The sequence below is a fragment of the Pediculus humanus genome, genomic scaffold (assembly GCF_000006295.1).
Source record: "Pediculus humanus corporis 1103172108321 genomic scaffold, whole genome shotgun sequence".
NCBI classification, from domain to species: Eukaryota; Metazoa; Arthropoda; class Insecta; order Psocodea; family Pediculidae; genus Pediculus; species Pediculus humanus.
The window spans coordinates 218,625-243,125 of record NW_002987890.1 but is presented as its reverse complement, the minus strand read 5'-3'; the positions used below and the strand labels follow the sequence as shown (position 1 = coordinate 243,125).

The 24,501-nt window shown below is 27.2% G+C and overlaps 1 protein-coding gene across 1 annotated transcript; it reads left to right on the top strand.

Moving 5' to 3' along the window:
* Positions 1 to 752: 752 nt before the first annotated feature.
* Phum_PHUM613230 (hypoxia-inducible factor 1 alpha, putative) lies at positions 753 to 24,193 on the top strand (the record flags this gene model as incomplete). The annotated part of the gene is made up of 7 exons (XM_002433053.1): positions 753 to 845; positions 10,669 to 10,848; positions 16,013 to 16,197; positions 21,988 to 22,094; positions 22,183 to 22,336; positions 22,957 to 23,208; positions 23,287 to 24,193. Exons 1-7 carry the CDS (start codon positions 777 to 779, stop codon positions 24,191 to 24,193), a joined length of 1,854 nt encoding a protein of 617 aa, XP_002433098.1. The 5' UTR covers positions 753 to 776.
* Positions 24,194 to 24,501: the final 308 nt, after the last annotated feature.

Genomic DNA, 24,501 nt, shown 5'->3' with positions numbered 1-24,501 from the left:
TTTTTTTTAAATAAAACAATATTGTTATTTTATTATTTGCTTATTTAACGCTAATTTATTTAACGGTCGCAAATAATAATAATAATAATATCGATTCGGGCGGTCGTTAGAAAAAATAAATAAGTAAATAAATACAAATCAAATATAAATTGTAAAGATGAAAATCCCGCACACCAACGAACCACCACCACCAACGTAAGAAAAAAAAAATGCCGAATAATCGTTGGTAAATTTCAAAGGGGAAAAAATTTAAGTCAGTCGAAGACGACCGCAAGAGTTCCGGTGTTGAAACAGCGGTAAAAAAACAATAATAATAATAATAATAATTTATTACCGATTCACAAGAGAGAGAGAGAGAGAGAAAGAATCGGACGGAAAACGTGTCGTTAGGAAAATTTATGAATAATCGTTAATGTTCCGTACATTTACCTAACACACTAATACACCTTATTTAACTTACGCGTATATAAAAAAAAATTATTATTATTATCATTATCATTATTATTTTTATTAATAAATTTTTATTTCGCGCATTTTTAATTTTATTTTTAATTTTACGCTTTGTTTGTGTACTTTCACGCACTCATTCAAAAAAAAAAAAAAAAAAAAAAAACGTACGCGAAGTGCGTGAGTGCGTTAATGGCTTGTCATATTAAAATTAATCGAATGATGATAAAAATATATTTATTTATTTTATAGTCTATAAAAATATAGATAATTAACAAAAAAAAATTTTTTTTTCTTTTTCGTTCCAGGCTTTGAATGGATTTCTAATGATGATGACTCAAAATGGAAAATTATTATACATATCGGATAACGCAGCTGAATATTTGGGTCATTCTATGGTAAATATTTTTATTTTTTATTTTATTACATTGTTTTATAGCGCTATAATTAACGCCGAATTTGTTTTGTTAATGATAATAATAATAATTAAAATCCGAGCGTTTTTTAATTAAAATTTTTTTTAAAAATTATTATTAAATTCTTGTCCCGTAAAAAAAAATTTTTTTTGTTTTTTAAATACGATTTCGTCTGCTTTTATAACATTTTTCTTATAGCGCTATAATTAACGCCGAATTTGTTTTATTAATAATAATAATAATAATAATCAAAATCCGATCGTTTTTTAATTTAAATTTTTTTAAAAAAATTATTATTAAATTGTTATTCCCGTAAACAACAATTTTTGTTTTTTAAATATAATTTCGTCTGCTTTTAAAACATTTTCTTATAGCGCTATAAATTATTCTTTTCCTATCAAATTAATAATTATATATTTTTGGCTAATAACTACTAAAACGTAGAAAGAGAGAAAGAGAAAAATGCAATTTTATAGCAGTACGAAAACCGAAAAACGAAAAATTTATCGCTATAAACTATACAAAATAATAATAATAATAATAATATGTAAAAACGTCATAAACTATATGAATATTTTTTTTATAGAGAGTTAAATGACAAAATAGCAATAATAATAATAATAATAATAATAATAATAATAATAATAATGTGGGTCATTTAGCTAATTTATTCATGCGTAGAATGCTAAAATTTTCCTATTTTTTTTTATTGTTGTTGTCGTCGTATTTTTATTATTAAAAAAAAAATTTTTTGTTGTTATAAAAAATGATAATAATAATAATAATAATAATAATAATAATAATAATAATAATAATAATAATAATATATTAAAGTTTTAAGTTATCAAAAAAAAAAAAAACGTTAATTTTTGTGTTGTCATACGAAAAAAAAAAGCTTTCTCCAACGGAAAAAAAAGAAAGAAAAAAAAAATTATTTCGAACGTTTTTTAATGCTCCATTAAACTCGTTTTTAAATTCCTTCTTTTTTTTATCAAATAATTTATTATTATTATTATTATTATTATTATTATTATTTTATAAAGTTTTATTATTATTATTATTTGATAATAACTTATATAAATTTTTTAATTGGTTCCTTATGACGACCAAAAAAAATAAAATAATCATAAAAATTATTTATTTGTTTCATCAAATGGGATTTCCGGTTTTTTTTTGCGGTTTTGCGACAAAATAAAAGTAAAAAAAAATTTTCGGCCTTAATTTCATTATCCCCTCCCCTCCCCTCCTTCCCCTCGACTCTCTAACTCTTATCAATTTTTATCATTTTCACGATTTTCTTTTTTCTTTTTTTTCTTTTTCTTTTTGTCAGATTCCGGGTGTGCAATTATTATTTTTAATTACTATAATAAATTTATTTTTAAAAAAAACGTGATAACCGTTATCAATAACCACTTTAATTTTCGTTTCTTTTTTTAAATCGCCAACCGTGATCGTGATTATATATTTAGGTCGACATTTCAGGAATTGTACACAATAATAATAATAATAAAGGGTTTTTTTTTTTTTTTGATAAAAATTTAATTAATAAATAATATTACGTAATAAATAAATAAAAAAAAAACCGTTAAATTCGTTATTCATCACCCCTTTCCCTCCCATGACCCGTTTCCGGAATAATTTTCCGCGGAAAATTATATTTGAAAAAGGAGGACTGGAGGGGAGGAAGGAAGGGGAAAGAGGGAGGAAAAAGAGGAAGGGGAAGAAGGAAACGCGAATAAAAACGACCGAGTTAAAATAACGAAAAAAAATTTTTTTCCCCCCTCCATTCGTGAGATGAAAAATAAAAAAAAAGAAAATGGCGTCCGGGAAATTTTTTTTTTTTTTCAACCTGGAATCATAATTACAGCTGTGAGGTTTTTTTTTAAACTTGAATTTATGACAAACGAAAATAATTTATTTGTTCAAGTTTTTTATTTTAATAATGATTCGTCTATCAAATTCTATTAAAATTTATAAAAATTTTAAATAATAATAATAATAATAATAATAGTTTTAAAAGGTTTTACAGCGAAAAAAAAAGCTCGCTCGCACGATTAATTTTTTTTTTCTTCGGCGGATATTCTCGTTGGCGCCACCTTTTTTTAGTTTGTTTGTTTGTTTGTTTGTTGCGTTTCACCGTTTTAGGGATTTTTTTCCTTTTTTTTTTTAACAAAACATTTTCGAAATTTAATCCCGTTTTTTAATAATAATACTCTTCCTCGTCACTCTTGAATTTACGTAAGTGCGTATTATCACAATTTGTGATAATTTTTAAAGTACGTCAAGTTTTAAAAAAAATTTCAGGTCAAAAAATTGTTCAGGCATTTAAATGTTTTTTATCATTACTATTATTATTATTATTATTACAAAGTTTCAATGATTATTATTTTGAATATTAGTCATAAGAGTTTATGATAAAAAAAAAATTTTAGATTAACTTTTTTCTTTTTTAAATTATTATTATTATTTTTTTTTTTTTATATATTTCCTTCTCTCTCATTCTTTTCTTTTCAATTTTTCCCCCAATCTCTCTCTCTTTCTCTCTTTCTTTCTTTCTCTCTTGTATTTTTTTTCATTTCCTTCCAACATTCACTCTTTTATTTATTTATTTATTTGTTTGTTTGTTTGTTCTTTCTTTCGAAAGTAAATAAGTTGGGTAAGAAAACGAAAAGAATAAATTATGGTGATCATGGAAAAGGTCTCCAACCTTTCTGGTTTTCTGCTCTTTTTTTTCTTTTTTTAAATCACGTGAGTGAAATTGTAAAAGTCACGATTTCGAGTTAAATTCAGATAATCCGCCGCTCTTTCCTCCTTCGCTCTTCGCTACCCTTCTTTGTTCAAACTCATTTGTTTTCTATTTTTTTTTTTTTTTTTATTATATTTTTTGCATGCGAATTTTTTTATATGTTGTTTTATTGGTTTTTTGTTTGTTTGCTTGTTTGTTTGTTTTACTTCCTCGTAATAAATTTAAATACGCGGAAGAATTTAATTTCTCCTCTTTCCCTTCTCTTACTCTCTTTCTCTCTCTCCCTCCTTTTTTTTCTTATTCCTTTTAACTTTCCTTTATTTTTACGATTTCAATTTAATAATTAGTGAAACGTCCTTCTTATTAAAAAATTATCATTATTATTATTAATAAATAAAACCCGAAAACGGAAACCTACGAACGGAATTAAAATGAATAACGTGTCAAAATTAAAACATGTTAAATACGCCATAAATTTGATTTTAAAAAAATAAAATAAAATCCAGTTTATGAAAATTTTTTCATAACTTTTTCCAGTCGTTTGTTGTTCAATCATAACAACCACAACCACCACCACCACCGGATTTAATTATTGATCGAATTCGATTTCGATCAAGTTAATAATTTTATTTCAAAATAAATCACTCTTTTACGACAAATTTTTTTTTTTTTTTGTGCAATGCGTTCGATCATTTTTTTCCCTCCCAAAAATTAATAATAATAATAATAATGATAACCCAAATACGAAAATATATAATTATATTTTATTAATAATAATAATAATGATAATAATAATGTTTGAGAGAGTAATTAAAAGTGTCGAAAATTATTTTTTATTAACATAAGATCAGGGTTACGAATTAAGAAAAAAATCATCATGATATGCAATTGCGAGAAAATTTCAAAAAAAAAAAAAAAAAAGCGGAAAATCAAGTTTAGACCCCCAAAAAAATGAAAAAAAAAAGAAAACGAATTACGGCCCACCCAGAATTAATTGCGTTCTTGTCCAAGGTGTGGTCACCTTCTTTGCACTCTGCTTTTTTTTTTTTTTATTTCCATGCAAATTTTCATATTCAATTTTATTTTATTTCGAAAGTTGTTTGTTTGTTTGTTTGTTTGTTTATATATCATTTATTGTTTATTATTATTATGATTATTATTATTTATAAATAATATTTTTTCCAAAATTGAAATAATATCTCATTTAAATTTTTAATGTAATTGATTTTGCTCCATAAATCGTACGAATCATTATTATTATTATTATTATTATTATTATTCAATAACGATTATAAATAAAATGTCATTATTTCGCGTATATCGAAAAACATGAATGGAATATTTTGATTGATGATGATAACAATAATAATAATAAGAATAAGAAAAAGTAAATCATGAGAAAGAAAACAGGTACATTTTAGAATCCGACGTTGCATTTTTTTTTTTTTTCGGTTGTTGGTTGTTGGTCGGTCGCAGTCATGAGTCATTCGAGTTCAGGTGTCTCTCACCCTGACTACGATGACGACGACGAGTACGACGACGATTCGTCCATCTTTATTTACATGCTCAATTTCTCTTGTATTAACTGAAGAAAGGCAAAAAGTTTGAAAACGTATTTATATATACCTAAAGAATATGAATGAGTCAGGGAGTGGGTAATGGGGGTCCAACTTTGGCCTTTCAAGATCTTTACTATCTTCCATCACCCTGTTGTTGTGGTTGTTGTATTTGTTGTTGTAGTATCTGACCATAATCGTAACTGCTCTTACGTGGGTACTCTTTAAAAAAAAAAAAAAAAAATTTCCTTTATCTGGGAATCCATCTTTAACTTGTTCTCAAAGATTTTTTTTTTTTTTTTGTGTCTTTATCCGTTCATGGGAATATATACTTCGGATGGTTGCATATTTTTTTTTTTTTTTTTAACCGAGAAACGAATATTTACCATCGTGTCATTTTGATTGATCTTTGACCTACGACGTCGGACAAAAACAATTTTTCTTTTTTTTTTACCCTTTTCTTCATTTTTTTAGCAAAATTTTTTTCTTTCCCTCCAAAACTACTTTTTTTCCCATATCATTATAATTTAAGAAGAAAGAACGACAACTTTTGATTTTTCTTTCTTAAGTATTGACAGATTTTTATGACATCTCCATCATTTTTCATCAAGGTTGAAATTATCGAGTAGTAGTAGCTCCTGCATCCACGCGTCCATATTAAAATCCATTTAGTTGTTTACGTCATCATTTATTATTTATTTCCTTTTAGTTTTAGTTCATTTTAATATTTCATTGTTTGAAAAATTTTTTCTTTTTTTGGTGCATTAAGAGTTATTTCGTCACCTTAAAACTTTTAGTTTTTTTTTTTTTTAAGTATTTGTCGCCGCCGTTATTTTATTTTCTTTTGTTTACATTATCATTATTGTTGTTTTTTCACCAATGAATCGATTGTAACTTCGAGTCCGGGAGAGTAAAAATCTACGCAACGCGTTGGAAAAAAAAAAAAAATTTTCACGTTCGGGAGAAAGAGCCTCGGGGAGAAAAACTCGATGCTACCCATGCCAAAACATTAATATCCATCTTGAATTTATAGAACAACATGTTGACAGGTTAAAAATGAAAATTTTTAATATTCTGACTAAAAAATTATGGAGTTTCGAATAATGGGCATAGTCTAACCTGCCCCGAACGGCCCCATTCCCAGACTCATCATTTCAAAAGCTTGCCACCCATGATTTTTTTTTTTTTTTTTTTTTTTGATTTCCGCTTGAACAATTCGAAGCGGAGAATAATAGTTTGGTTTTTTTTTTCTAAAAAAATCGTAAACAATGTCGGCTGTAAATAAATTTTTTTTTTTTTCGCGTTCCCCCCTCCGGGAAAAACATTGTTTGCTACTCATTTAAATAACCAATAACTGGGGGCGACGCCATAATTCATTAAAAAAAAAAAAAAAAAAACAAATTGACCGATTTGAGTAGTCAAAAATTAAAATTCAACATAAAAAAAAGACCCGGGAGGGGCAAATTTAAAATGATAAACCCGGGGGGCATAAAAATCGGCGAATAAATTAAAAAAAAAAAAAAAAAAACTAATCTACTTAAGGACCGAATGGGGGGGATCCCCTCAATATATACCTATAATTAATGACTTGCTCTCGTCGTCCTCACCTTATTTTTTATAATTTTCTTCATTTATCATTTTTTAAATAAATTGAATTTGAATTGTTTATAAAAGATAACAAAATAAAAATAAAAAACTCGATTGCGGAAAGTGACAAATAAATATCATCAACGATGATGATAAAATTCATACGAAAAAATTTTCCAGGAACCAACCTTAATTTTAAGGTTTTTCTCTATAATTATAAGGCTCCGCCATTTTTTTTTTTTAATTACAAGTTTGACTTGATAAAATAAAACAAATAATTTTAAGAAAATTTTTTTTTTTTAAAACAAATTTTTTGAAAATTTTTCTTATATCATTCCGGACGTTTATTGACGTTTTTCATAGAGTAAAAAAAAAAAAAAACACAAAAAAAAAGAATAAAAAATCGTGAAAGATTTTGATGTTTTCTTACTCTAATATGACTGTAATTAAATGTAGTTTCTCACCGATTTTAGAGGGAAAGACCACCGCGAAAAGAAGGGAAGGCGAGATTTTGGCTGCTACTTTGCGGAAAGGTATGTTGAAAGAACGAGGGGCCACCAGGAAACTCCGCCTTCCTGTTGGTGGTGGTCCTCCGCCCTTTTAACATTTGATTACTTGCTGACGCGTTAATCATAGGTAAAAATCTTCGGGCTGCTCTCTCTCTCTGTCTCTCTCACTCTCTCACGGATTATATTTTTTCCCCTTTTCGCCAAACAATTCCTTCTTTTCTTTTTCTTATTTCATTTTGAGTTTTTCTTTTTTTCCATATTTGATCCAACCACCCCCCTTTTTTTAACGTGTAGTTGGGTGGTCACATCCACGCGGTGCGGTTTTTTTATTTATTTTAATTTTAATATGGCTTAATTATTATTAATATTATTTATTAGTGCCTATTTTTTTTTTGTTTACTAGAAAACATAGAGGTTTAACATTCACGTTTAATCGTAATAATAATTTTTTGACACTTACGAAAATTAAATTTTAAAAAAGAAAAATATTTTATTTGCGAAAAATTTTTCTACGGGTACCTGTTTATTATTATTATTATTTTTTTTAAAATAAAATCAAATTGATTCAATTTAATATAAAAAAAATTTTTTTATTTTTATAATGAACATCATCAGTGTTATTGAAACTTGTAATTAATTACCAGGTACAATTTGTTTTTAATAAACCGGAGATATGACAACGGGTACCAGGTAAAAAAAAAAAAAAAAAAAAAAAAATACTTTCGAGATTTGTAATACTTAAAAAAAAATAATTTTCATCGGGTTTTTTTTTTTTTTAATATATAAATCTACCACCGTTTAATAATTACCGGTCATAAAGGTTAAATGAAAAACTTATTAATATTCACCTGGAAAATGAAAATATTAACTACCGGTAAATACGGTAAAAGAATGATAATGATGATGACCGCAAGGTAAAAAAAAAATTTCTCACAAAACGCAAGGCGTCAATCAATAATTCAAATAACTAAATTTCATAATGAGTCATCAATGTGGTTCATATATTAGCAAAAGCCACGCCCCCACGCATTTTAAGGTACCTTACTAATCAGGTTCCGGCCCGCCAATCCACCGCTTCTTCGCCATGTATGCGTGACCATCGGAGACTTTTTTTTTTGTGTTATTTTTCGCGTTCTTATTTAAACGCCTCATACGAAATTTAAAATAAACAAAAACAAACAAACAAACAAAAATGGCGCAAAATTTTAAACCCGTAGGAAAATCGAAGAATAAAAAAAAAAACCGAACGAGGGACCCTAGAGGAAAAAAGGAAGTATGGGTTTCTTTTTTAAAAAAAAAAAATTTATTGATTTGGTTCAATCAATCTAAAGGATCGGATTGCAATCAGGACCAGATATAATAATAATAATAATAATAATAATAATAATAAGCCAACGGCCATAGCGTGCTGGTCACACCGGTTCCCGTACGATCACCGAAGTTAAGCAGCATCGGGCGTGGTGCAAACTTGGATGGGTGACCGTCTGAGAACGCCACGTGCTGTTGGCTTAAAAGAGCAAAAAAAAAAAAAAAAAAAAAAAAAAAAAAAAAAAAAAAAAAATTGAGAACAAGACAAAGTAAGAACCAAAAAACAAATCTTGTTCTACTGTCGACCTGAGGCAGCTCGACAAGAACGTGAATTTCACTGCTTCTGACCCTGGCCACTCCAAAGATGTTAGTCCCCGGACCCCAGTTCAGGAGACAAATCGTTCCCATCGAAAAAGACGGACTCAGGAAGACCTTCAAGAATTGATGTGGTGCTATCTTATAATAAGTGGCACCACCGAAATTCGAGTATTTGTCCCTAAGGAATCGGGTAGAAACCTCGGATAAATACTTAAAAACTCCGACAAGTAGCCTTGTCGTGTTTAATGGTGGATAATAATAATAATAATGGGAGCCTAACAATTGATAACGATAATGATAATGATAGTGTGAGAGTCGTTGTTCCCTCGTTATTTACTCCGGGCTTCGAACTCGGTTATTATTCTCCTACGGTACCATACCTGAAATTAATGTAAATCAATTTAACCTGATCTCATTTTATTTCTCACGGTCCGATATAGTATATGCAAATATTAAAAAAAAAAAATCCCTCGCCAAAGATAATCATTATTATTACAATATAAATCATAAACCACGTAACAGTCAACATTTTTTTGTTTTTTTTTTTTTTTTTTTTAATCTCATCTTTACTATTAAATAAATATCTACCACATGTTAAACAACGTGTATCGTATAAAAAAAAACAAATTTCTTCTTCTTCTTCTTTTTTTTTGTAAAATTACTATTTATCTACGCGTAAATGCATATTATAAACTTTATACTGTATATATATATTATATAATTTTCAAAAACAAACAAACAAACAAACAAACGCAAACGTAAAGCAAAACAAACAAACAAAAAATTTTAAAAAAAAAGTTTTTTAAATTCCCTTCTCTCTCCCTCGTTTTTTTTTCCTTATTTATTTATTTTTTTTCGTTCTACTTGATACACTATATATATTATAATAATATAAATTTCAGTATAATATAGTTGTAAGTTGAAAATTTATTCGTACGAGTACTTGTTTTTGAAATGTGTAACAACAATGATAATAACAATGTTAAACGACGTTGTAAATTATGTCATTTAATACACAAAACGAGTTTTTTTCTTTTTTTTTTTTTTTTTTTAATAATTTTTTTCTTACTGCTCCCTTCTTATATTTATATATATTATTTTTTATTATTATTAACGACATTCATACATAAAATTACTTACATTTTACGTAATAATATAATAATATAAAAAAATATATATCGAAATATATAAAAAAAAAAAAACTTTAAAAACTTGATTTAAAAAAAAAAAATTAATTTAATTTTAATCAGAGAATAATTAAAAAAAAAATTGTTATTTATTTATTTATTAATAACTATTGAAAAGATAAATAAATACGATTTTTATGTATATAATTAATACCCCCCCTTTTTTTTTATTTTTAATTTCAATAAATTTTATTTCAATAACTTTAATAAAGTGTAACTTAACGACTTTCTCATCAATTTTCTTTTTTTTTCACTTTTTCCCATTAAAAAATGTTTATAATATCATTATTATTATTATTATTATTATTATTATTATTATTATTATTATTATTATCTTTAATAAAATTAATTTATTAATTGAATAATTAATAATTATCACTCATCGATAATAATTTTTTTTTTTTTTTTACAAATTACTGCAGGGAAAAGAAATTTTTTTTATTATTATTCAAAACGTGCCACGTTAGGTTTGGGTGAATTAAAAATTCAAACAAATCGTGTCAGAAGAAAATAAAAAAAAAAAATTGAAATGCGAGAATGGTAAAAGGTTAAAATTTTCGCGTTTAAAATAAATATTATTTTTTAAAATTACAGGAAGATCTTTTAATTCACGGTGACAGCGTGTACGACATTATCGACAAACAAGACCATCAAGCAATACAAACGGAATTAGTTAGAAATTCAAACTCACCGTCCGACGACGACAGAATGTTTTTATGCAGAATGAACGTATCTAGAAATGCAAGAAGACAAATGAGATTCGGTGATCAAAAAGTAAGTTAGTTTATCAATAACAAAAAAAAAAAATTTTCACAAAATAAAACAACAAACAAAACAAAAAATTAGAGCGGAAATAAAAAAAAATGAAAACATCTTATAGGATTATTATAAACAAGATAATAATAATAATAACATTTGGCATAATAAAATATATTTATATAAAATGAAAATCCTTCAAAAATTTTCTATTCCAGGTTTGGAGATTAAAAATAAAAATAAAAAAAAAAAAAAAACGAATTTTTAACATTTAAATCTTTTTTTTTAAACCGGTTTTTTATTTATTCTTTGTTATGTACTTTTTGAATGAACCTTTTTTTCATAACAATCAATCATTTAAAAAACAACCGAAAAATAATAATAATAATAATAATAAAGTTTGTCACACATTCGTACTGACAAACAACAACAACAACAACGTTTTTTTTTTTTTTTTTTTGCGGGTAAGGGGAAAATAATTAACTCGAAGCAAGTTTAAAATGGAGTTTTTTAACATTAAAATATAATTTAACTCGTTAATGGCTCGTTAATAACAACAACAACAATTGTGTTGTGACTCGTTTGTTTTTTTTTTATGAATTATTTCAACTAGTTCCGGGACACACACACAAATACGAAAACATGGACTTACGATCCACCGGTGTTACAAAAACACAAAATATTATTCATCGATCGTACACCATCGTGTGTTTCAGACTTGTCCGATTAACGTTTTTTCCATTATTTTTAAAAGCTTAAACATTATTTTTTAAAATTCTTATCAGTTTTACGATTATGTTTAAATTGATTTTCTTTTCTTTTATTTTATAATCATCAGGGTAGTACACGGTTTCGTTTAGTATTTTTTAATTTACTCTCTTCTTGAATGCATGCACCATATGTATGCCCCGTTGCTACGATGACAATATTATAAATTGTTTACATATATTCAAATTATCTAATAATAATTTTTATTATCATTATTATTTTAAATGTTTTGTTACCGTTTTATACACTGTGTAAACTCAACAAATTTTTTTTTTTATTTACGTTAAAGATTCTTTAAAATTTTTTTCTTTTCAAAAAGCTCAAATCCTTCAAATTCATACTCCGAACAAACAATCGAATTTTAAAGTGTTTTTTTCCTTTTTTTTTGTACGTAAAAAAATGTAACAATGATGTTGGTGGTGATGGTTGTGGTTGTAGTGGTGGCAGTCGTCGTGATTTTTCCTAATTGTTTACATCTCAGTGTGATATCCGTTGATGTATTAAAAAATGAACTAGGGTTTTTGAATTTTTTAACAGTTTCGTTATAATTATTCAAGTGAAATATATAAAGAAAAAATGTTAGAGATAAATCATTTGAAATTTGAGTAAGTGAAAAAAAATAACCAACAAACAAACATTGTGGAAAACAAAAAAAAAAAAAATTCAAGTCATTTGTATCCATCCACCTTTTTTTATTATTTAAATTGATTTATTTAACTTGTTAATTCTTTTTTTCTTCAAATTTCCTACATGTATTTATTATTATTATTATTATTTTTACTCATACTCATGACGATTCGTCTTAATGTTTGTCGGAGCTTTTTCAACATTTATTCCAGGTTTCTACCCGGTCCCTAATGAAGAAATGCCTAAATAACAGTGATGCTGCGTCTTTGAATAGGTTTTCATCTTTTACAACATAAACAGCACCATATCAATTCTTGTAATTCTTCCTAAAACCATCTTATTCGATGGGAGCAAGTTAATTCCTGTATTGGGCTCCAGTGACTAACATCTGTAGAGTGGCCAGGAACAGGAGAAGTGAGATTTGTCAACCTTGTCTAACTGACTCTAGTTGACAAGATAAAACAAGATTTGTTTTGTCTTTATTTTGTTCTCATTTTGCTCTATTACAATTATGAATAAGTCATTATTATCTTTAATTAATTTCTTAAGTACACCCACTAAAAGAATATATTTTTTCTTTAAATACTATTTCAATACTTAATTTTCCTACTATATCCCCATTTCATAATTTTCCCTCATGCATTTCATCTGTAATGTATGCACACAGCATACAAATTACAATTTTGTACCTATAAACTTAAACAATGTCAAGACAGTTGTATTTTTCTAATGTTAATTCAAATTAAAAGAGAATTTTACACTAAACATGTGGCAAAATATGTTATACTGAAACAAACTAATTTAAGAAAAGGGTTACAATAATGTACAATCAATATACATTCACACTTAAAAAAGGAGTACAAACATTTTATATGCACCTTCTTATATTAAACTAATTAATAATAAGTATTTTTATTAAACTACCTCCATTTTTAAACTACCATTTTATTGAACTATCTCCATTGTGGCAAAGGTACTTAGCTCAACTACTTATAATCAGCTCAAGAGAAGCACAATTGTTAAATGGAATCTATGGTGTTTTTTCATAATTCCTTGCACTAAAATGATTTAATAGAAAAGCAACTAATTTTTCCTGATTTTTATATACATTACATTACATTACATGATAACCTATGTTGCATTAAAACAAAATAATTTAAGAGGAAGGTTGAAATAATATACTTCAGTAGATTCATACTTAAAATCAGAAGTACAAATATTTTACATCCACCTGATACAATAATTAATAATAATTATTTTTATTAAACTACCTCTATTTTTATTTAGTGTGGCAGAAGGTATTTAGCTCAACAACTCATAGTCAGTTTAATAGGTGTAAAATTATTAAATGAAGTTTGTTGTGCCTATTCATAATTCCTTACACCAAAATCAATTTTTCTATAGTCCACTAATTTTTCCTGATTTTGATACAGATTTATGAAAGTATTACACTATCAATAGTAATAAACTATGTTGTAATGAGACAAAGTAACTCAACAAAAGTCCTAAAACAATGTACAATCTTAACACTTGAAAATAGGGGTATAGAAATTTTACACTAAACATAAGGCAAAATATGTTATAATGAAACAAACTAACTTAAGAAAAGGGTTAAAGTAATGTACAATTACTGGATTCACACTTAAAGATACAAATGATTTGATGCCCACCTGATACAATGAATTAATTATATCAATAAGTATTTTTAATGAACTACCTCTGTTTTCATTTAGTGTGACTATTTTTAATTTAGTTTATGACTGAGGTATTTAGCTCAACCACTAATAATCAGCTCAATAAGTGTAAAATTATTAAATGAAGTTCTTACACTATAACCAATTCCACCATGATTCCTTACACTAAAATCAATCTAGCTGTAAGCTACCAATTTCTCCTGATTTTCATACAGATTTATAGGGTGTATTGTACTATATCTATGATAAACAATGTTGTAATGGGACAAACTAACCTAACAAAAGGGTTAAAACAAACTACAATCAGTACATTAACACTTACAAATAGGAGTATAGAAATTTTACACTGAGTTAACATACCAAATCAATTATTAATAATTATTATTATTAAATTACTCCAATCCTTGTTTTTTATGATGAGATGAAAAAGATACTTAGTTAATTTTAGTTTAATTTTGTTAACCAAATTAATGCAGAATTTGAAACTTTTTTTTTTGGGTATTTGCTCTAATTTTTTGTTAACCTAACCTTTTTTGCAAGTGAAATTAAAGTATTAAAATGAGGTACTTACCCATTATAATTACATATATTAAGCAATCTTCTGAGGTTTTTTATTGCCCACGCTTCCATTTGTCACATGAAACCGTACACTACTTGTAAATTTGAACTTAAAATAATATAATTATCACTAAATAATATAAAAAACTAATTATATCACAATAAACTACACTAAATCACAAAACTTTTGATATATAATTTATAACTAAAACTAATAAATAAAACTATTAAAATTAATTAAATAAATCGGCATGAGGTAAACGCGTGTGTCAACCGTTCCACTCCCGCGCCATCTTTTTTTTTTTAATTCTAATTATTGCCGTCATTATTATAATTATTTTTATTGTTTTAAATTATTAAACAAATTTTTTTCTTAATTCATTATATGATCGTTTTAATTTTTTGATGAATGAATATTATTATAGGTTTTTCAAAATAAATTTATTTTATTATTATATAAATATTATTTTATTTTTATTAAATTTTTGATAAATGATAATAAAAAAAAAAAAACAGGAATCCAAAAATTATTATTATTATTATTATTTTCTAATGAGTTCATACGGAACTGATCTGACTTAAGTGAAATGCGATTATTATTAAAAATAGAAGAAAAAAAAAACAAGAAAAACAAAATTTCAAATCAAATTTACGATTAAATCAATAATTATAGATTTATTTATTGGTTCTAATGGTGTTAAATCAATAATAATAATAATAATAATAATAATTAAATGAATAATATTATATAAAAGGTGTAAAATTCGATTCGATTTTAAATAAATTAATATGAATGTAAGTTATTATTATGAAATGATTAACTTATGCGAATACAAATTTCTTTTTTTTTTTTTTTAATTAAAAGCCGACCGAAAGAATTAAATTTTATATATATATTTAAAAGGAAAAATAAAATTTAATAAATCACAACAAAAACTATCATTAATCGGAAATTATTGCCAAATAAAATTTTTTAAAGATTAGGAAATTAAGGCTAAGCAAATAAGAGACTCACGCTACATTATATGATTTATATAAATCGAAACGAGTATCAAAAAAAAAAATCGAATCGAATCGATTTATCGAAGTAAGAATTACGATGGGGAAAGAGAGAGAAAGAGAGAAAAAAGAAATACGTTACGGAAAAAAGAAAAGAAAACAAACCGTAAATGATTTTTGTTTTTTTATTTTTTTAAGTTTGAAAATTTTTTTTGGGTTAATTATTATAAGAAAACCTAAAATTATTATAAGTTAAACGTGTAACTATACGTTTTTTTTATTTTTGAAATTTTCTCACGGTGAGATTTGATAGGGGAAAAAAAAATATACGTATGTCGTTTATATATTGTCGTTTTTGTTTTTCTTTTCTCTGTCGAAAAAAAATATCTTGAAGTGATTCGATTTATCGATATATTTTGTATTCGATAATAATTGATTTCCTTTTTTTTTTGGGGGGGGTTTTCGTACGCAAATTATGTTTACATATCGTACTTATTGTTTTTCTTATATTTTCCTTATTTTTCTCTTGTTATCAGGTCGTACTTGTCCAGGGTCATTATTTATCATTCTTGCCGCTTTGTAGCAGAAACGAACCTGTGTTCCTAGCCACATGCACACCAGTTGCAATGCCCGAAACGAGAGAATGCGTCGTACAGGGTGCGACAAACGTATTCACGTCAATACATTCAATGGATATGAAATTCATACACATAGATAAAAAGTAAGTCAATTTTTTTTTTTAATTTTATAATTTTAAATTATTTATTTATAAAACGCATTACGATTATTTTTATTTATTTTGGGTGTCATTAATAAAAAAATAATAATAATAATTTTAATACATTCGATAAATTTGACCCTGTCTTTTTCTCTCTCTTTCTCTCTGAATATTTAGAATCACATCACGTTTTTCATTTATTTTGCATTTTGAAATTTTTTTTTTTTTGTCAACCACTTTAATAATAAGTCTGGTTTTTTGGGTAATGAAGATTAAGAACCGGAATTTGATTTTCTCCAAAAGGTCCACCAGTCTAAGGCCTAATCTTTTTTTTGTAACAAGGTAACTTTTCGGTCCTTGTCTTAAATCGTGCGGAATAAACCAAGAGCCGTGCCTGCCGGTCGATATACGATGACGACGGGGATAATGAAACAACGCAACACTTGCAAACATACACAAATAATAATAATAATAAATTCGTTATATACGAATCAAATAATGATAATAATAACTTGTCACAATAATTTTGTTAAGTTGGCGTCAATGATATTTTTAACCTTAAAAAAAAAAAAAATTTTATTTTTTCCTTTTTGTGTTTGAGAGGAGCCATTAAAAATGAATATTTAAATACCTGATTTATTGTCATTGAGATATTTTAAAATTTATAATCGCGTTATTAATTATTGGCAAAATTTATTTAAACAACAACAATAATAATAATAATATCGAATTTATTTAAAAAATGACGTAATCGACATAGGTTTTTGCAAAAAAAATACGGGAAAATTTTTTTTTTAGAATTTTAATAAAACAATCAGGAATGATTTATTATTATTATTATTTTTTAAACAAATCAATCCGAAACAAAATAGTTTTTTTTGGGGGGAGCAGTAGGGGGATCATATCAAATTCGAGAGTAAATTTTTTGCCAAATGAAAGACAGAAATAATTTAAAAAAAAAAAAGCTATTTACTAAATGGAAACCCGTCGCCATGTCAAAGTAACATTTTCAAATCTACTCTCCTGTCTCTCCTCAAAGAACTTAAAAGGGATTAATGAACTTCTCACTTCTTAACAAAAAAAAAAATAATAATAATAATAATTTTTTTGAAGGATGATAGGTGGGCCTAAGAAATCTGAGAGACCCGATATCGGTCTCCCCCCTCCCCGAAAAAAAAAAAAAAAGAATCAAAAAAAAAACATGGTTTAGTCGTTAACTAACGGCTACTTTGCATTTTAAAAATTCTAATTTAACATCTTTTTATCTGAATTTAACATGGTTGACGACGATCTTTGTTTCCAGTAAAATTATTATTAAAAAAAAAACAAGAACGATTACAAGTTAATGTAGTTTTGGTAAATCTCTCTCTCTCTCTCTGTCAATTGCATTTTTATATTTTTTTTTTTACTGGGCCAAGACGTCTGAGTGAGAAGGGGAGGGGGGTAAGAGGGTGAGAAAAGCCCTTTGTTCGGCAAACAAGTTAACATTGATCGTTGACCGAAAAAAAAATTATTATTATTATTATTTTGTGTTTTTTTTTTTCGCGACGAAAAGTCGTTTTAGATATAAAAAACACGTTTATATTAAATAATACTGATAAGAGATAATAATTATTTGTCTGGATGTCATTTGCCCACCGTGTTGAATCGATTACAACACACACACACACACTTAAATCCTCTTTCATGTTGATGATGATGATGATGATTTTACCTTTGTAAACAATGTCCACAAAAAAAAAAAAAAAACTGTCAGAACGCGTTTATGTTTAACGTCCGAAAAGGCGTTGGAGAGGAAATAATGGGAAAATGGGGGAACGGAACAGAGAAGTGAGGAAAGGTCGAGGTAGGAGGGGATCTGGGGGGAAGGGGAGGGAGAAGAAAATGAATTTTTAATTATTTATTTAATATTATAAAACGGTTAAAATGTGGACGATTCGAACGTTTGGGTTTAGTATTCAGTTATCGATAATTGTTACACAATTGAAAAGCCGAATGAGAAACAAACAAAAATATTATTATTATTATTATTATTATTATTTTGGTTTTTTTTAGTATTCATAATGCGAAGACAAATAGATATTGAATAAAAATAAAGAAGGATAAAAATAAAATAAATAAATTTTAGTCGTGAAAAAGAAAAAAAAAAAATTTTATGTTTGTAACGGGATTTGAAACGTGCGTCCTTGAGATCCTCCTGATAATCGAAAAAAATTTTTTTTTTTTTTTTTTACGTGATGCAGAAACCGTCATAATAAGTCATCATAAAAGAAAAAAACAAACCATCATCGTTGAGGATCCCAGAAAAAAAAAAAAAAAGGATTTTTTCCCCCGACTGAAGCAAACTTATTCCAAAAAAAAAAAAACATACCGGAAAACTTTTAAAGGAAAATTTTAAATCTGTCGGAAAACTAAACATTTAAAACTTTGGGAAATCAAAAGAAAAAAAAAAAGTTTTCCGAGTCAGATTAAAGATCACATTTATTAGTAATTTATATAATTTTGCAATTGAAAAAAAAAAAAAAAAAAAAACAAAAATTCCTTGAACACAAATCCTTAATTATTAGGTACGGTGAAAAAATTACCAATATATTACTCCAACTCTTTCTCTCTCCCCTCTCTCTTTTTCAATGTTTCTCGTTCGATTTCACAATCTTGCGTTCGAACAAAATTGAAAATTTTATCAAAATTTTTTAAAATGTCGCTAATAACCACTTTACCCTCGGTTTTTAATTAAAAGTTTTTAAAATAACGATGCGCACGGTGTATGAGTGCGGGTGTGTGCGTGTGGACGCAGAACTAAAAACGAACGAACCTGTGTGTACAGGCATATATGACAAGATAATCGTAATAAGAGACGAATGATTTATAAATGTAAACCTGGAATCCCCACGACCTCATGGCTCTATGGATGGACCAACTCTCTCTCTCTCTCTCTCTCTCACTTCGTGGCAAGTAGATCACCATCCTCGGTGGCCGCGAGTTCTCAACCTCCTAAAGAAAATCTCACGACAATTCATTTTTCCATCGTCCTTGTTAAACCTCTTTTACTTCTCTCTCTCTCTCTCTTTCTCTCCCATCTTTTTTTTTCTTTGCTTTTTAAATTATGAACCTTATAACGCGATGTAATAAATCAATTTTTTTTTTTTTTGTTTAAATTTGTTATTATATTAATTTGTGTTTTCACGTTGTTGTTGTTTGTTGTTTGTTGTGGGTAAGAAATTTCTATGTGACAGATTAAAATCACAAACGAAAAAAAAAAAACTTAATTTAATGAATGAATGAATGAATGGACGACGTGAATTTTTGTGTGAATGAAATAAAAAAAAAAATCGATTTTTTTTTCGAGAAAAAAAAAATTTATTGATTGAGGCGTGAGTGACAAAGTTAATTATCGATCGATACGAAGTTTAAATTGATGTTCGATATAATATTTCCATCATTTTCTAATTATACACTCATGTATTTGAACCTAATGATAGGTTTCGAAGTAGGAAAAAAAAAAATAAAAATAAAACCATGAGATTTTTTTTCTTACATTCAATTATCTTAATTAATAATAATATGACCCGTGTGCACACACACACAACAACCGTCGTTCCATCGTGTAAACAAAACAAAGTATTTATTTTCTTCTGCTTTTTTTTTGCGACACGTGACGTAGTCGTAAAATGATGAACGTGAAAACCGTAGTTAACATACCTGAATGCACGGTGCGTAACACAAAAAAAATGTCGGCGAATTTACCGGAAAAAAAAATCGTCGTACTCATGGTAATAATAATAATAATAATAATAATAATAATAATAATTTTTTCTCATGGAAAATATTTTTAAAAAAATGGCGGAAAATTATGGCGACGATCAAATTATAAAAATTTAATTTAAATTATAAAAATTATTCAAACGATCGTTATTTATTTATTTATTTTATATTATACAAAAATAAAAAAAAAATGTTTTTTATTTTCGTATCCGTTTCCGGTTTCTTTTATTTAAAAAAACGCGCATTTTTTTATAATTTTATTCGTTCGTACGAGTGTGAATTTTCCGTCGTATTTCGCATACGCGTTCATATTTTCATTTATTTTTAAATATGTCCGCCTACTTTTTTTTTTTTTTTTATTTCTCGAAAACATTTTCGAAACCTTTTTCCTTTTATTTTTTTCCTTTTAGTTTTATTATTTATTATTATTTATCTGATTAATTTTTCTAACCGGTATTGATTGATCTCAATACTAAAAAAAAAAAAATGGAAAAAAAAACAAAATGGAAGAAAATGAAAAAAAAAATAAAAATAAAAAATAATTTTTTTTTTTAAAGCGAAAATAAAATAAAAAAAACACGATTAAAAACTATTAATAATAATAATAATAATAATAATAATATTGATTATTATCGATCCATGAATTTATTTTTGTTGTTGTTTCGGTTGTTTTGGTTGTTGTGGAAAGTCTTTAACACACACACACACGACTTATTAACACTTTTAATTTTGTGTTATATATAATAAATAAGTAATTTAAATGGGGGGACGGGAAGGGTCGAGGGGAGACGGAGGGAGAAGGGGGGAAATTTGTTTTTTAATGACTTGTTTGATTGTTTGTTAATTATTATTATTTTTTTTCCTTTCATCTTTTGCAAAAGCTAAACAGGAGAGGAAAAAATTCAGGTACGCATGTAATCTACGTTTGTTAATATTTTTTTTTTTTTAAGCGTAATAAAATCTTAATTGTTTTTTTTTTTTCTATTTGACTTTTCGTACCATTAATAATAATAATGATGATGATAATAATAATAATAACATATTTCACGGTCGTTTTTTTAAAAAAAAAAAAAAAATAGTTTGGGAAAAGGAAAAAATTAGATTTTTGTTTATTTTTAAAATTGGAAAATATGATTTTCGGTTGCACGATTTTTCTAGAATTTTCAGATGAAAAGATCATTGAGATCACATAGATGAAATAGATAATTTTATGGTCGAGTAACGAGATCAAAAGGTCATACGGTTGTTTGAGGGTCATGCCCGTAGCCAATTTCTCTCCCTTTTTATACGTTACTTTATATTATTTATCATTTTTACGTTTGTTTGTTTGTTTGTTTTCCTTTGCTAAAATGATTTCTTTGTCAAACCCTTTCATAATAATAATAATAATATTTACATAAAGTTCGTATCAAACGAAAGGAAACAAAATTTTGTTTAATTGTTTTATGTTGACTTCCTCCCACGAAAAACAAAATAAAAGAAAATTTTTATTCGATTTCCGTTTGTTTCCATTTTGTTTTTTGTTTTTATAAAACAAATTTTGAAAAAAAAAATTTAGTAAATATGTACGTGTTTTGAAAAAGATGTCATATTCGTGAATGTTTTCGTTGTTTTTTTTTTTTTCCAAAACCTTCCTCTTGTTCTTCGGACAATTGTTTTTGTTTTATTTATTGTTTGTTAAAATTTTTTGATTGTTTCATTTGTTATCCGTGAATCCATCAATCTAACGTTTTATATATATTTATTATTTATGAATTATTAATATGTCGTCGTAGTGAAAACAAACATTAATTTCATTACAATTGATATTAAAAAAAAAAAAAAACATATCTTTTGTTAGAAAAAAAAAAAGAAAACTTGTTTGTTTCCGTTTATTAATATTGCCACGTTTACGATTAATAAATCGATTATCGGTACTTTTAATATTGATAATTTTGAATGAATATAAATATTATATTTATGACACGTCAAATTTTTTAATACCACGACATGTTGGAAATTGACGAAAAACTTTTTTTTTATTCGCAGCGGAGAATTTCATTTAGGATTTCCCAGACCTGAATTACAGGGAGCTTCGTGGTATCATCTTTTACATTGGGATTGTATGAGAGAAGCACAAAGCAAACATAGATTAAGTAAGTAATTGATTAATCCTTTTTTTAACGACAACCTTAAAAAAGAAAAAAAACACTCGAATGTTTTGTTTGTTTGTTTTGAAAACAGTTACACAATCAGAACAAGATAGATCTTGCATTTTGTTACTTAGACTGCAAAAAAGAACAGGAGATTGGTTGTGGGTTCATTGCGTCCTTCAGGTTAAAGATAATATGGAAAACAGTCAACAGCCGGTTATTGTTTGTACAAATCAAGTTTTAAGGTAATTTTTTTTTTTTTAATTTGATTTATAGAATTTCTTTTTTAATAAAACTTATGATTTATTTACTTTTTTTTGACGTTTTCGAAAAAGCAAACGAACGGTGTCGTACAAACGAAATTTGTTTTTTTTTTTAAATTACGTAAAACGAAATCGTAACACTCACGAAATAAAAAATTATGTCATTTTGTTTGTTGTTTGTTTGAAGTTGAAAACGACAAAAAAATTTTCCTAAATCGTGAAGTTTTAATTTTTATAAAAAAAAAAAAAAGGGTGAGGTTAAAAAAATTAATTGTGGGAGTTAAAGTTCCTGAGAAATCAATTAACAACCTTACATTGCTTAGTAGTTTTACCTATTTTCAGGGAGGTATATATAGCATGCGAACCTTATTAGAACGTGGTCGAAAATAAACTAGTTCATTTGTGACAAGGCCAATATTTAATATTTCCCACCCCGGCACTAAATAGAAAATAAATTAAACCACTTAGAATGATAAATATTAAAAAGTTTGAAATATAAAACGTTTTTTTCTTTTTGGGTTAAACTTTTCTTTTCTTTTTGGGTTAAACTTTTCTTTTCTTTTTGTTGTTAAATTTCAATTTTTTTTATTATCTTTTCGCAGTGACAAAGAGGCTGCGGTAATGTTAACAAATGGCTGGCTTTATCATTATTACATGGTACAAAGTAAGCTTCAATATGGACTCGCGTACGAAGCAGCAGCAGCGACGAGAATGGCTGCTGCAGCTGCTTATTATCATCCTCATTCCCAACATCCTCAATCCATAGGAACATATCCTCATCACATTGGCCATCAACATTTGGAATCTTCTCATCATCATCATCATCATCATTCTTATTTACAACATCAAATATCGTCATCACCTTCCATGCAAAACCTTCACAATCACAGTCATAACGGATCGACTCCTCCTCACCATCAAATGCATCACAGTCCTAACGAAAATCATAATTCTACTTCCGGTTACATTCTTCCCCATAACTCATCTAATTTTAAACAAGAAAGATTAGATCCGGATGCGACGCCGGTTGATTATTCCGTACATTCGCAGTCCGAAATACAAAACAGATCAAATATCACGGATCATTATCATCAGGATCATAATCAAAATCACATAAATCACGACGAAAACAGATCACCCCCGGTAATTCAACATACGTCGCACAAGAGAAGATCGGTTAAATTAGAAAATGTAAAAAACGAAAGTTCTCCGAGAGTGTCACCGAATTCGGAAATAATTGTCGATTTAGATAGAAACGGAAGCGGAATGTACACGAGTGGAAATGGAGGAGTAGGAGGAGGAGGTGGTGGAGCTTTAATGTTAGCGGCGACGCCGGTTCCTTTACACTCTTTTGTGAGACCACGAGTACTCATAAAGGGAGGAATGGTAGACCCCGCAGAATTTATGGAACAATGGAATCCGAGTCCTCCGTGGAGCGACACCACCGTTCAAAAAGTTCCGGATATCATTCATCAAGATCTCAGCCCCTACGTGACTACCACGCCGCCGACACCGACTGGAACTCCTTCGAGCCTTTCGGTCGGAAGTTTGTCTCATCAACCACCTCATTCGGCATTTTCATTTGACTGGGCGCCCGAACAATACGTGCCTACTTTACAACACCCTAGGGCGGTACCTTTGGCGGACGAAGAGCAAAATATGAATTCATCGTGGCCTTCAGAGCATAGACTGTTTCCCCTTCAGCCTCCTCCTCCGCCACGATTATTACAACCACCGCCACCATCATCCGTACTAAAAATGGAACAGGAAACGGATTCATCATCGAGGAAAGGTATTATATTTTTTCTTTCTAAACATTTTACCGCCATATTTAAATAACGTAACTTATTAATTTTTTTTTTAAAAAATGTTTCAGATGGTATTCGAGATAGAAGAGAAAATCTATGATATTAAATCATGAGAATAACTTTGTATGGCATATTGTCAGTCAAATAAACTGTGATCGTTAAATAAAGTTAAATTATTATTAATCATTTTAACTTTTTTTTTTTTAATTGTAATTGTAATTTAATTTAAACTTTCATTAGCCGCGGCCTTACCGGAAATACATATATATTTTCTTATGTAAAAAATAAATAAATAAATTTTTGTGTGTGTAAAATTTAGTGCAATAATTTTTATTATTA